Raw genomic sequence first — 14,630 nt, forward strand, 5'->3', positions numbered from 1 at the left:
TAAACATGGTTTGAATTAAATATATAAATATGACTTCTTTATGAAATGTTTTGCTAAGACTTTTGAACACCTTGACTCTGATCAGTATTATATTCTTGCTACATTTTCTTTTCCGAAATAGTTACAATAGTAAAACTTTAATCTTTTTGCATAATCTTTTAAAATTTTATTGACTTAAAACCAAAAAGGTAATATTCCGTGTGTATTTTGATACTTTTTAAAAACAACTGGGGTAGGGGGAAAGAGTATTTGTAAAACAAAGTAATATGTACGCTGCTTTATATTTTCAGAGGATGAAAGCTTGTTCTTCAGAATCTACACAAAGTAGTGGCTCACAGCTTTTTTTTGACCACGTTATCTTTTTACTCACTTTTTCATCCTCATGAATCCACTCTTATCACCACCTTTGCCCCACCAATGAATAACCTGCCTTTTACTACTCTTCATTGGGATTTACTGATTTAAACTTTTTTCCCCGTCTCTTATATAAATAATTTACCCTTATTTGTTAGAATTAATGTAGTAAGACCTTTTAAGTATGAAAGAGCTTTTTGAAAGTGTTTAAAATGTGGAGAGTTTATTTGATACCCTAATTTTAAGATGCCAGGAAAACAGGATGTCTTATCAGTTTTTCTTCTCAGTAATTAATTTTTATAAAATGAGACATAAATGGTAAAGATGGTTATGAGTACATTAAAATATGTTGACAACTTTAAGCAATAGGTTTGATGTATGTGTTAGCACAGACTTTTTAAAGTTGCGTATCATCATACCAATTATATTCATATGTTTGCTATATGTTTACTGAGCCCATGAAGGGCTTAGTAACAATGCCACATGTAGTAGTAAAGATAGACCTACAGTTTGGCCACAGTAACTCTGACTGGTAAGTAAGTAAGCTCTTTGAAAAATCTGTTTTATATATTTTATCTGACAGCTTTTTCAGGTGTGCAAGAATAGGTATCATCTGTATTTTGGTCATTCCTCCCCCCCCTCTATTTTGACTTTCAAAATCAAATATATTTCTTAATGAATTTAGAGATAGTTGCCTAATCTTAAAAATCAATTTTAAAAATTCTAGCACTAATAACTTTAATGCCCATTTTGCACTCTGTTCTTTTCTGACTTACGTGACATTAGAGAAAAAGCTGTGGGGTTTAGCCCAAATACTTGACATTTGTTTATTGGAGTAAACTGATCCTGAGAAAATAGAGGTGGTTTTGTGCTTGTTTGTGTGTAGTTGAAGTATTTAAATATATTTTTCTACTGAAAGGAAATCTCATATGGATGTTAATAATTTAATAATAACTCTACATTTTGCCTGTTCTTGCCTTCCCCAATATATAAACATTATTTATTTATTATGTGATTAAGGCTCAAAATAGGGAAGCAAGATAAAATTTTCACCAGTTCATTAATAATGTTGGGAATCAGTGGCCCTCTAAAATAAATACTGATCTTCAGTATTGTTAAGTCTCAGTCTAAAGTTTCTTGTAAAGTGTATGGTATAGTGTTAACATTTGTTCTCTTGCCCAGCTTTTATTGTATGCCTTTTCTGAAGGTTTTGAAACTGGTATTATGGGAGGATGAGGGTGGGACAGAGGGTGGGAAATTAATGCCTGTATCCTGAATGCCTTCCTGAAATCATTGTTTATGCCATTTCCCACAATATGATTGTATTTTCCTTTGCTCTTTTGAAAGACTGGTTGTGTTTGACTCTAATGTTAATAATTACATCTTTTTGACATTTCAAACTGACTTTCCAAGCTAACTGGATGAACAATGAGGCTTTTTCCCATATTAGCCAGAAAACTGGATATTAATTTTTGGTAAATGAGTTATCTATGAAGAAAGCACTGTAATTTAAAAAAATCAGTGCACAAGAACAAATATGGAATTGAGCCATTTTCCAAGTAGGTCTGTGCTCTCTGTTTGAAATGTGGAACTGCTGCATTGTGATTCATTTTGTAGAAAAGATAATAGCTTCTTCTTCCTCTTTTTTTTGTTTTGTTTTGTTTTGTTTGAAAAACTTTGTAAAATATGGTAATGGGGAAGGAGTTGCTATATTCTAGAACCGGGAATCAAATCTCCACTGCTAGTCTTCTAGACCAGTAGATTGGTGTTTTTGTAATAGCCTTAATTTGTCAGGTTTAATGTGCAGTTCTGTAATGAAGCAGGAATTTGAATTGAATCCTTATCATTGGACATGAGTCGTGTGATTGAAAAACAAGCTTACATTTTGAGAAATCATATTTATGTAACTGAATGTCACAACTTTTTCTTGTCTTTGTCATATTTGTGCTTGGCCACTAGTTTTATTTTGACTAGTCCTAATTTGGAACGCTTAAAATCAGCCATTGGTATTTTTTAATATAAGGGATGTGAACTGTTTCAAATAACCTTTAAACCCTTTCAGCCTGTAAAGGGTAGCTTATATGCTTATATAAATGAATAGACTATGTATTGATTAAGGTCTCTGGTTACTGGCTATTCAACTTAAATTCCTCAACCTCCTTGCCTTTACATTTTTTTTGTAAAGAGGTGTTTTTCTGATCTCTAAGAAAAGCTTTCTCCTTTGGAAGTTTAAACTTACCAACTTTAGGGGAAGGCTCAAATTGTTAGACCCTCATGTGGTAGCACTTTTTCCAAACTTCTAAAATATTATTAACATGTCAAGACACAGATACCCATTATCTTGTATTAAATGAAGAATATATGGTCACCCCTTGAAACATGTCATAGAGGGTGTCTTATCACCTCCTTTTTTTTAAAAGTAGGAAAAAGAAGACAATACTCTTTCCTATGAGGTATTGATGTGGCATTATCACTTTCCGTCTGGTGTCTTCCTCCACGCTGCTGCTTCTGATGTAATTAAATGAATGTATTTGTTGAACTTCAATTTGTGTTGATAACATGCTGGACACTGTCTTCGAAAGCTTGGATTTTCCTTGTTACTCTTCAGAGCAGTAATATATTCTGTCTCTGTTTCAGTGAAAGTAGTTGAATTACAGAATCACACTTTTGTTTACTTTTGATTTGGGAAGACCATGATGAAATAAGATCAATTACATATACTTACCTGGTATTTCTTCCCATTTCTTCTGAATAATTTTACTTACATTTTTAAGTTATGTATTAGAATTTTAAATTATTCTCTGCAACTGGAAAGATTTCTTTTAACATATTCCTTCTCATAATATAGCCAAAGGCACATATTTTATAATAGGACTGCATATTTATGTTAGGGTGATTCTATCAGTTTCACCTCTAACTTTAAATCTCCAACAGAATATTTAAAAGATACTTCCAAAGAATGTTTTAAGTATTAGTAACAAGTACATTTCTTGGGAAATTGAAAACAAATCTATGTCATCTAAAAAAAAAAAAAAAAAAGGAAGGTGACTTGGTTAAGAGTATGTATGGCCTTTCCTCCCTACCAATTTCCGTTTGTGTTCCTTTTAGGTAAGGCTTCAAATTTCAATGTATGGAGTGTTAGTTTTATCATAGAGCTGTACACATACTATTATTTCAGTTGCCTGTTGGAAAGGTAGGGCCTAATAGTAATTTGAGATGTTCACATTCAGCCTTTCGATGTCAGAATCAGATTTGACACAAGGAAAAAAAATCTGTTATAACTTAAATGAGTACAAGGATCCTATCAGTGGTTATAATTTTGCCATTTCCTTTGAACTAAAAAGAAATCTTCAATGCAGTGGAGGATCTCTTTAAAATTTTGATATTGTTTACATATTTACATCAAAACATCTTAACCATTTTAAGGCTGATTGGCTGGATTTCCCAATGCTTATTATTAATGCATCTGGAAGTCTTAACAATTGGCATCAACAGGATTATTTATGATGGCTGAATTCTCATCATAGTTTGATTTTTGTTTGTGTTTTTGTTTGTGTTCTTTTTTGTTTGTTTTTAAATACTTTTAGCCCTGACTTGAAAAACAATCCAGTTGGTGAAAGTGAGGTGCAAACAGCAGCTGCTAGCCCCTCTGTTAAACCTAGTGAGGTTGAAGAAGAAAGTATTCCCAACATTCAAACAGAAACTTCTGTACAGCAAGAAGAGCCTTGTGAAGAAGAACCTGGCAAAACACTATGTGACTCTGACTTTGCTATTGAAACATTGGAAGTTGAAACTCAAGGAGAGGAGGTCAGAGTGGAAATTCCTCTTGTAGAATCCATTCCAACCAGTATTGGATTATTCACTGAAAATGTAGAGGAGTCCGTTTTAAATCAGCAGGTGTATACCAGTGACTTTGGGAAGGAAGAGGCAGAAATGATTAATTCTGAAACAGAATTAGCAACATCTGACAGTGCATTTATAGAAGAAAGGAACATCCAAGGAATCCTAGAAGAATCTCCATCTGAAGCAGAAGACTTCTTTTCTGGGATTACACAGGCTATGATAGAAGCTATAGCTGAAGTGGACAAACAAGAAACTGTTTCAGAAATAGTGCCATCTACTTGTGTTGTGGCCTTGGTACCAGGAATTTCCACTGGGGATGAGAAGACAATGAGCAAAAAGGGAATTTCTGAAAAAAGTAACATGGATGAAAAGGAGGAGAATGAATTTAATACTAAAGAAACTAAAATGGATCTGCAAATAGGAACAGAGAAGGCAGAAAAGAATGATGCTAGGATGGTTGCAGAGAAGGTGGAAAAGATTGTGGTAGCAATGAAAGAAAAGCCTGCAGAAAACACTGTGATCAAGGCATACCCAAATAAAGGAGTGTGTCAGGCTATTAAGCCTGATGAAACTAGTAAAACTAGTATGCTGGCTGCATCAAATGCACCTAGTAGTAAATTAAGCATAAAGACTGGTATGGTCTCTTCTCCAAAGGCAAAAACTACAGCTTCAAAATCTGAAAACCAGAAAAGTTTTCTAAAATCTGTACTCAGAGATCAGATAAGTGCTGAAAAGAAACTTTCAGCCAAGGAATTGGTTCTTAAACCTTCAAGTGCCAGGTTGGCTGAAAGCAGCAGTAAAATCAAACCCACTCAGAGCGGTATTACCAGAGGAGGCAGTGGAAGGATCTCAGCCCTGCAAGACAAGGATTCTAAACTGGATTACAGGGATATTACAAAACAGTCTCAGGAAACAGAGGCTAGACCTTCCATCATGAAACGGGATGACAGCAACAATAAGGTGAGGAGGGTAGGAAGAATGGCTCAGTGTATTTTTGAAGTGATTAGCTCTCCTGTTATAGCTATGGAGTAGGAGATGTAATCTTTTATACTTTCATCTCCTCACTTCACTCCCAAGCTCCCATTTCCCTTTCTGATTCCATTGATCTAAGCCAGTAGATACTTAGAATAATAAGCTCAAGTTCGTAATTATTAACAGGTGTGAAAAGCATTATTTGGATAAAATGTGGTCAGAAACATAACTGTGGTTTAAAAATAAAGTCTGCATTGAGTCTCCTGAGGTAATTTAGTACTCCACTTCTGAATGGGAAACTTTTCTCTTTTAAATTGAAGCTTTACTTACCAGCTTACTGATTACCCAACTTAGACATTGTTGATAAAGGTCAGTAAAACTGAATTTAACTACAACTTATAATAGATTATGCCTATACTGTTATTACCTGTTGACTTAGTTTGGTATACCTGTTAAACATTGGCATAACTAAATGTGCTTGGATAATGCTTGTTGTTTGAATTCTCTTTCTCTTTTTAAAGAACATTAATAACCTAGTTGTAAATTTTTTCCCCCCTGTATTTTTCACTTAATATTTCAGACTTTGGTTGGGCAAAACACTAAGAATCCTAAAAGCACGACTGGTAGAAGTTCCAAATCTAAAGAGGTGAGAAATAGTTTATTAAAACGAACCCTTCTGTTCTACCCATCCATGGAACGGTTCATCTACCTTATAACTTGTGTCTCTCCTGTGATAATTGATGTAGAGCAAAGGATAGGAATGAGATGTTTTATTTTCTTTGGACCCTACCACCAATTGTTTTTGACCTTGAACTAAACTAGTTTGTGTTCTTTGTACAGGGCAAAAAGTTACCCAGGGACAGAAGGAGAATTAGAGTAGGAAAATACCTTCAATCTCATATTGACAAGAATAGGTTATAAACACAAAATAAAATCATATGTGAAAAGGATACTGACATTTGGAGTCTTCCCCCCATTTTGCTCATTTCCTAAAAGGTGGTAATTTTGATAAAGGATGGGCTCTTACTTTTCTGGTACTCAGTTGCATTGCCAAACATACAGCTTACATTTTATATTTGGTTGTTTGCTATTTTAGGTTTCTAACATTCGTAGAATATTTTTTCAATCATTTTACTTACTTTCCCTGGTAAGGGAGGAATTTGGGCCTATTTTATTGGGACAAGGGGATATGTTAGTTTAAGAAGCAGAAGTAAGGATATGGGTAGTTCCATTGGCTTAATAAGTTGATAATACAATTGCTTACAGATTCCCCCCGCCCCAAAATTACTGGAGATATATACAAATGTCATTATTATACGTACTAATAATTGATCATTGATAGCATACTAAATGTCATAGGAAGCCTGCTGGGAATTTATTTTCTGAAGTATTGGCATTATTTTTTGAATTACAGATATTTTTTCAAGTGCAGTAATATTTGACATTAAGTCTTAGTAACTTTCCATATAACTTTATCAGTATGTAAACTTTATATCTTAGTGTTGCATATCATAAAATATGTATTGGTCAACGAAACAATCTAGGTGTAGCTACTTACTTTCTAGCTTCATTGGGATATTTAATATATGGAATAGTAAGTTCTTTATATTGTTTGATAAATGCTTTTGTAGTATTTTTGTGCATCATATTTTTAAACTTGTGCATCATTTAGGAATTCATTGTAGTCTTATTGAAATTAAGTGAAGGTGGAATTAGATTGTTATTACTAGGATTTTACCCTTGGCATTGTTTACTTTGTGAATTTCAGCTAATTTATTTGCAGGGCTTTTAAAAATAACTAATTTCAACCTTTAGGAAACTTCTCTACACTGAAATTCTCACAAATGATACTTCATGCACATTTACTGGGACTATTTGAAACCTAGTCAGTTTATTAGTTATTCACAGTTCTGTGATTTTTTTTTTTTAACCTTTCCACAGGAACCATTATTTCCATTTAATTTGGATGAATTTGTTACTGTGGATGAGGTTATAGAAGAAGTGAATCCTTTGCAAGCCAAGCAGAATCCACTAAAGGGAAAAAGGAAAGAAGCTGTCAAAAATATCCCTTCCTCTGAACTTAGTTTAAAGAAGAAGAAGGGGAAAACTTCTGCCCCTCATGTTGTCGAGGGAGAATTATCTTTTGTAACATTGGATGAGATTGGGGAAGAGGAAGATGCAGCTGTACATCTAGCACAAGCTCTAGTCACTGTAGATGAAATAATTGATGAAGAAGAAATAAATATGGAAGAAATGGTAAAAAATTCAAATTCACTTCTTACATTAGATGAGTTAATTGATCAAGATGATTGCATTTCTCATGGTGAACCTAAAGATGTTACTGTACTGACGGTGGCTGAAGAACAAGATCTTCTCAAACAGGAACGCTTGGTAACTGTGGATGAAATTGGAGAAGTAGAGGAGCTACCTTTAAATGAATCAGCAGACTTAAATTTTGCTGCTTTAAATGCTAAAGGAAATGAGGGAAATACTGGAAGGGATTCCATTGGGTTCATTTCTTCTCAGGTGCCTGAAGACCCTTCTACTTTAGTTACTGTAGATGAAATACAGGATGATAGCAGTGATCTGCACTTAGTAACTTTGGATGAAGTAACTGAAGAAGATGAAGACTCTGTGGCAGATTTTAACAACCTTAAAGAAGAGCTTAATTTTGTTACTGTTGATGAAGTTGGAGAAGAAGAAGATGGAGATGATTTAAAAGTTGAGTTGGCACAAAGCAGAAATGACCGTCCCACAGATAAAAGAGGGGATAGGAAAAAGAGAGCTGTGGACACAAGGAAGACAAAACTTGAAGCCTTGTCCCAAGTGGGTCCAATAAGTGAGAATGTTATGGAAGAAGATCTGAACGCCATGATTGAAAGGCACTTAGCAGGTAGATACTTAGAAGTGGTTGTCTTTCTATTTTATGAGGGTATTACATTTAAAATATTAAAAATACATGTTGCAGCATTACTAATACTTTTACTCTGTATTGATGAAAGAAGTCAACAAATAGTTATGGCCAGTGGTATTTTCCAAAGAAATGTATACAACTTTCACAGATTTCTCTTAGTTACAGAATAGGCCTTGCCCCAAGTTGTTATACCTCAAGAAAAGATGACAAAACTAAAAAGCAAACTAGAGTACCCAAATTAGAATTGGAATGGAAATGGTATATTTGCATTGCTGGGAAAACCAGCTTTTGGTAAAAAGAAGAATGTTTATACAAGACTGCCTTCCCAGTATTTGCTTAGACTTTGGATTTAGAAAAATTCAGGAAGGTACCATTTCACTTTTAAGTAATATTTTGGGGTATAGAATAATGGGTCAGCTCACTTTCAGGACTTCAGGGAAATCAAAATAAATTCCAATAAGGAAATCTTGAAAGAATTAACTAAGAAGAAAAAATACTAGGAAGGTCCCACAGGTTTGTGGAACAAAATAGAAAACAATGTATAGGCTTCTTGGGGAACACAGGTAGGAAGGTATAGTTTGGAACAAGATAAATCAGAAAATAAAAGGAGAATGTTTAGACTAATATTGAATGTTTTTAAATAGAATTCTATTTTATATTAGAAATCAGCTTCCTTCCCAAATTTGAGTGCTGTTTGCAAAAGAGGTGCTAAAATTGTTACTCAGAATTAAAAGTAATTACTGTTGCTGTAGCAATAAATTAGGCTTTTTTTTTTTTTTTTTTTAAAGCTAAAACGCCAACCAAGAGAGTTAGAATTGGAACAACTCCACCGTTGGAAAAAGCTATTGAGACAGAACCAGAGCAAGATGAAGAGGCCTACCAAATTAGTGAAGGTAAAAAGCAGGATTGATGGAAGCGGGGCAGGAGAATAACACAGCAGAGGGGGTCTTAGATCTACCGCTGAAGAAGAAAAGAAAAACAGTAAAAAGAGTGGGGTAGAGGGGCGGACTTATAATGATTAGATCTGAGTAAAGATTTTTATCTTTGTAATTTAGAAAGAGAGAGAGAGGAACATAATGAAATGGGATAATAGAATAGTAGTTGATTGTATTAGAATGTGACAAATTTGTGAAAGTGATCCATGAAAGATTATTCTGACCATGTTGCAGTATCAAGTGGAAATCATTTATTAACTAGCTCTTATTTGTAGACCAGATCTGATGCTTTGTGGATGCTGCTAAGCAACCAGCCAGTGAATTCAGATGTCTTAATAACATTAATAAAATTATGTTGAAACAAATAGGGAACATTGTCTAAGTCAAAGAGTTCTTTAGTCATGCAACAAATATTTGTCATTGTGTCCATTATATTTATAGCAAAATACTAAAAAGGGTAGGAAAAAAAGGACACCATTTCAGGTCTCAAGTTTATTGGTTCAGAGAGGTAAAGCAAAAAATCAACTACCCAATGACTTAAACAGCCCTTGTACCATCCTCTTTGAAGCACTCTTCTTGCCCTCTTGCTTTTCTATCCTCTCTAAGGAAATACTACTACTAACTGTAATTCAATTCAAGTTCACTGAATCTGATCTTAGCTGGGCCTTCAGTGCTGCTCCAGAATCTATTATAGGCCTCTTTCCTTTCCCATTTCCTAACCAACTATAATCTAAGCGTTTTTCTTTCCTCTGCTGAATAACCTTGCTTTCATTTCTGTTCACCAGAACAAATATATGATCTCCTCTGTCTGCCAGCTTGTATTTTACCCATATTGCCTCCTCACACATAAAATATGCCCAAGTCTTTCCCATTTAAAAAATCATGCCCTTAACTTTGGAGTCCTTCTGCCTGCCATCTTTTCTCCTTTTTTTAAGAGCAAAGCATTTAGAAAAACACCTATTGTTACTTCTTCATTTCCTATTGAACTGAATATATTTTGATTTCTTTCTGAACCACCTTCCTGAATTGGTGTTGATAGAGAACCTCCATTGGGTTGTTGTGAAACTTATTTAAGTTTTTTTTCTTCTTAATTTAGTTTTATTTGACTTCTTCATTATTTGTTACTATTGATTATGCCCTCTTTCTTGAAGCTCTCTCCCAAACAGGTACTCTTCTGTCTTTGTCTCTTCTCTATAACCTCTCCTTAATACCAAGCCATCGTTAGTGGTTTAGTTGAAGAATGAAGAATAGAGAAAGGATGATTTATTTACTGCTTCTGTAACAATTTATTTCCATTAATAGAGAGACAGTATGTTTGGCAATATGTTTTCTAGCTTAAGAAAAGATCATTTTTTAAACTTAAAAGATTTGTTTTAATCTATGTGAATTATATAATTATTATTTATTATTATGAGATAAATGTGTCTTTGGAGTTTCTGGAGTAGATGTGTTTGAGATAGTTTGTTTTTTTGCCGAGGGAATAAACTTTTGTAGGAAGATACTGGATGCTATTTTAACCGTCAAGTCAAGAAAAGGGATACAGTCTTTTTTTTATTTATTAACTTTTTAGGACTTGACCAGTAAAATGTGATGAATAAGAGAAGAATAAATAATATCATAATTTCTAACAATCTCCGATTTGGTAAAGATAGCCCAGTTGCCTAGAGAGGGAACTGAACCTGTGACTGAAGCAAGTCACAAGTCTTGCTTGTAGCCTCTATCACTTAACTAGCCATGCAACCTTGGGCATATCAGTTTCTTCCTCTCTCGGTTTTGCTTTCTCCATCTATGAAGAAATAGGGATAACAGTGATTTGACCTGCCTATCTCACACGAGATAGATGCTAAATGAATGATATGATGTGGAAGGGATTGGTCAAGTACTGTGCAACAGTGTAAGGTATTTCAGCTCCTGAGGGTAACCAAAATTGCTTAGAACCAGTAATGTCTGTCTTCCCCCAGGATCATATGCAGTGTCTGCTAACACGAAGTGCTTCTTACATATTATTTATTCTGCTGGGTTTTAACATTTGTATTTTCACTTGTGATTCTGTCTGACAAGGGTCTTAGTCCATCAGTTTTGGCTCAGTTGGGTTTTTGTTTTTTGGGGGGCGGGTTTTGATGGAAGGGTCTCAGTACAGGGCATTAAAATTATTCTCTGCTCATATCCCTTTCCCCTTAATCCACACTCTTTCCTCCAACCCAACACTTTGCATGCACAAGGTAACTCTTGACAGTAATTATTGAACTTCTTCCATTATCCTTTAAATTCTTTCTGGAACAATTTATAAATAAAATGAGCTGTTAGCTTTAGTTCATTTCCTTTAAATTCATTTAATAAGGTTAAACAGATTTACCTATTTAATTCTTACATCAAAGAATCTTGGAATAGTGGTCAGCTGGGATTAAGCAAGGTGAGCCATAAATTAATTGTTGAAGGAAGGAATTATCTAATGTTAGCTTTACAAAGTCTGTAAATTGAGTTTAAATAATTTTTTTCTTTAAAAAATGTAATAACTTTAGTTGATGAAGACTCTGACTTTAAGGATTCTGAACCAGACCGAAAACGCAAGAAGATTGAGGACTCTTCTTCAGGGACATCAGTGGCAGCTGATGTCTCTGAAGGTAAAGTAACGATGACATTTTTTTCCTTATCCATATGAAATAAAAATTCAGCACTGTAATGAAGGTTCTGTTAGTGAGATGAGTAATGGAATAACCTTGCTTAGATGATTATTTTGGAGTGGAAAGTAGCAAGTTTTGCGCATTGGCATTTCTGTAAAGTTTATTAGGCTGTGTTTTCACCTAGCAAGGATATTTTATTGATTGCACTCTTGAAGTCTAGGATATGTCTCTCTTTTTTTTATTTCTGGTACTTTTTTACTGCTCTGTTAAGAATTGAAATAATACTTGCCCAGGCAGAAATTTCATAGTGAGTAGAACATACTGAAAAGCTTAGCTAACCGACTTTGCTCATGGCTAGCTAAGGTGATCTGAGGGATTCCTTGTCAGAATAGTCCTCAGGCAGACAGTTGCCCATGATTTTGCCTCTTTCCTGTTTTATTTTAATAGAGGATTCCAAAGACGTTTATTTCAAAGAATCTCTGTGAGATTCTTTTTCAGTCAGTTGCCATTCCCTGGCATTCCTGGAGGCTCTGGAATGTTATAGAATTTGTTAAAGAAATAAAGATCTAATTTTTGTGATTAAAAGCTTAATTGCTCTTGATCTCTAGATATATAGCATTGTATATTATGTTTGTATGTAAGTATATACTGTGCTTAGCTTTTTGTCATGTTTAGATAAATTGATTAACAGAGCTATAGAGAAGATATCATAAATTTTCCTCTCTCTTTCTCTCATTCTATCCTCTAGATTTAGACTTTCTTGTACCGAAGCCTGGATTCTTCTGTCCAATTTGTTCCCTCTTCTACTCAGGTGAAAGAGCAATGACAAATCACTGCAAGAGTGCACGTCATAAGCAAAATACAGAGGTAAATTTTATTATTAACTCATAAAATTTTCAGGTGATATAATCAAACTATTTAAGTGTCCACCGAAAAGGTACATTCTTTCCCTTTGGGAGAACTTTTGAGGATGTCAGTTGATTTCTCTTAAGTTCAGAATCTTATTCCTCTTCTTCATTGTACCTTGCCAGTCTTTCTTTCCTCTGGGAGCATTTGCCAGAGTAGATTCCGCAGATCTGTAATCCCATGTGACACGTCAGTAAGTGTGGGAAACTATTCTGATATGCTTTTGCAGAGTCATAGACACACAGCATTTAAGTTTCTGAATTGTCTAGTCAGAAAGAACTGCTGAACTATTTAGCCTTGAGGAAACAGGCTTAAAGAATATCTCAGCCCATGTATCTAACCCCAAGGTCGCATAATGGCAGACCTAGATCTAGGATTTGAACCTATCTTTGTTTTATTCTGGGCTTCAGCCCTTAATTGCTATGTTCCAGGTTTTTTTTTAGCTTTTTGTTTATTTTTCTTTGCTGCTTTTGCACCTTTATATTGCTGTTCCTTTTCCCTCTCCCAGTCCCACTTGTATTTCTGGTTGTTCCTTATCTCTGAGATTTCTACTTAAATATCAGCTTCCCAGAAAGGCTTTTGCCTAAGAAAGACAGAGCTAAAATAGAATGCCCCCCCCCCCCCCACGAGTCAACCTTAATCAATTACCTTATTAATTTTTCCTTTATAAGGCTTACCACCACCCAAAATTATCTTACTTATTTTTTTTATTGTTTCTCTTCCCCCACTAGAATGTAATTTCCGTGAGGTAAAGGGTCTTACCTAACTTTTTGACCACTGAATCTCCCCAAGCACCAAGCATAGTACCTGATAATTATTAATATCAGATGACTGATGAATGGAAGGAAGGAATGTTAATGTAAGGCACTGTGTTTCAGATCTTTATTTTATAAGATCAGGCTCTTTTAAATTGTAAATATAATGAAATATATTAGATTTGTTTCTATACACAGCAAAGCAACATCTAATATTTTATATTGCAAATTAATTTTAACAGAAGTTCATGGCCAAGCAAAGAAAGGAAAAGGAGCAGAGTGAGGTTGAAGAAAGAAGCTCAAGCTCTAGGTGATTGGGGAAAAGGGGAAAAATTTGTTAGACATTTGTTTAGGGTCCAGTTGATTTGTGTATTTTTGTTATCATTAATTTGTAATTTTTGTTTCAGAAGCAAATATTCATGTTGTACAAATTTCTGATTGCCCTTGGTGTAGAGACTGATGGGGAAAGTATGATGGGTTTGATTTTTATATCAAATCATCAGGCATGGAGAAATATCTTTTAGAAGTGTTAAAATAAATGTTCCTACTGTATATTTAAAATACCATCTTGTGTTTGTGGCTGATTTATTAAAGACTTGTTTACCTCTGATGTTTGGGAATTCTTCATGTGTTAAAACATGACAGTGTTTTACTTTTCTTCAACCATCCATGTACAGGTCAAAGATTTCTTAAAACTCCCAATTTTTCTGGCTAAAATTAGTTTGTAGCATGTTCGGTCCAGGTAGGTTTGAGTAAAATGCTACTTGATTTTTTTAATGTGTTGGGAAGATATTTTTTCTGTTTCTGGATATATTTACTATTTCTGCCACATCCATTTAGGGTAGCTCCTTGAAAATCATTTAGTATTAGCCTGAAACTACAAAGACAAAGCAGCCTTTACTTCTGTGCACCACTAGAGTCACTTTTTAAACATTTGAATACTATTATTTAATGTGTTTGTAAAAATTGTAAGGGTACAAAAAAAATAGTACAGTGAATTGTTAAATGCAGGACATAGCCCTGTACTATAAATTTTAGATTAGGCCATGATTCAGAAATAAGTCTGCTGACTTTGAATTATTTTAGTACCTCATTTTTTTAGCTCTTCCAAGATTCAAGTGCACCAATTAATAACATAGGGTGAATGAAGGGAAATGATACTACGTTTTTAGGTTTCTTTCTCATCATAGCACAAGAGTTACAGCAAGAGTGGAGTGAAGTTGCTTACCTTATAAAAGAAAAAAGCTCAAATCAATTCATAGCTCAAGAAACTGGAAAAAGAAGAGCGAAATAAACCCAAAACAACCAGAATGAAGGAAATGATAAA

At 34.3% G+C, this 14,630-nt stretch overlaps 1 protein-coding gene across 3 annotated transcripts in view; it reads left to right on the forward strand.

Moving 5' to 3' along the window:
• ZNF638 (zinc finger protein 638) overlaps positions 1-13,913 on the forward strand; it is a 58,461-nt gene extending 44,548 nt beyond the window's left edge. For all 3 annotated transcript variants that reach the window (XM_016202606.2, XM_087823629.1, XM_087823628.1), the window contains 7 exons: positions 3,942-5,157; positions 5,750-5,815; positions 7,111-8,062; positions 8,872-8,976; positions 11,541-11,642; positions 12,391-12,509; positions 13,546-13,913. In XM_016202606.2, the coding sequence (XP_016058092.2) occupies positions 3,942-5,157; positions 5,750-5,815; positions 7,111-8,062; positions 8,872-8,976; positions 11,541-11,642; positions 12,391-12,509; positions 13,546-13,617 (2,632 nt within the window). In that variant the 3' untranslated portion in view covers positions 13,618-13,913. The remainder of the gene's footprint in view (positions 1-3,941; positions 5,158-5,749; positions 5,816-7,110; positions 8,063-8,871; positions 8,977-11,540; positions 11,643-12,390; positions 12,510-13,545) is intronic.
• Positions 13,914-14,630: the final 717 nt, after the last annotated feature.

Source organism: Miniopterus natalensis, chromosome 13 (assembly GCF_054644295.1).
Source record: "Miniopterus natalensis isolate mMinNat1 chromosome 13, mMinNat1.hap1, whole genome shotgun sequence".
Classification (NCBI taxonomy): domain Eukaryota; kingdom Metazoa; phylum Chordata; class Mammalia; order Chiroptera; family Miniopteridae; genus Miniopterus; species Miniopterus natalensis.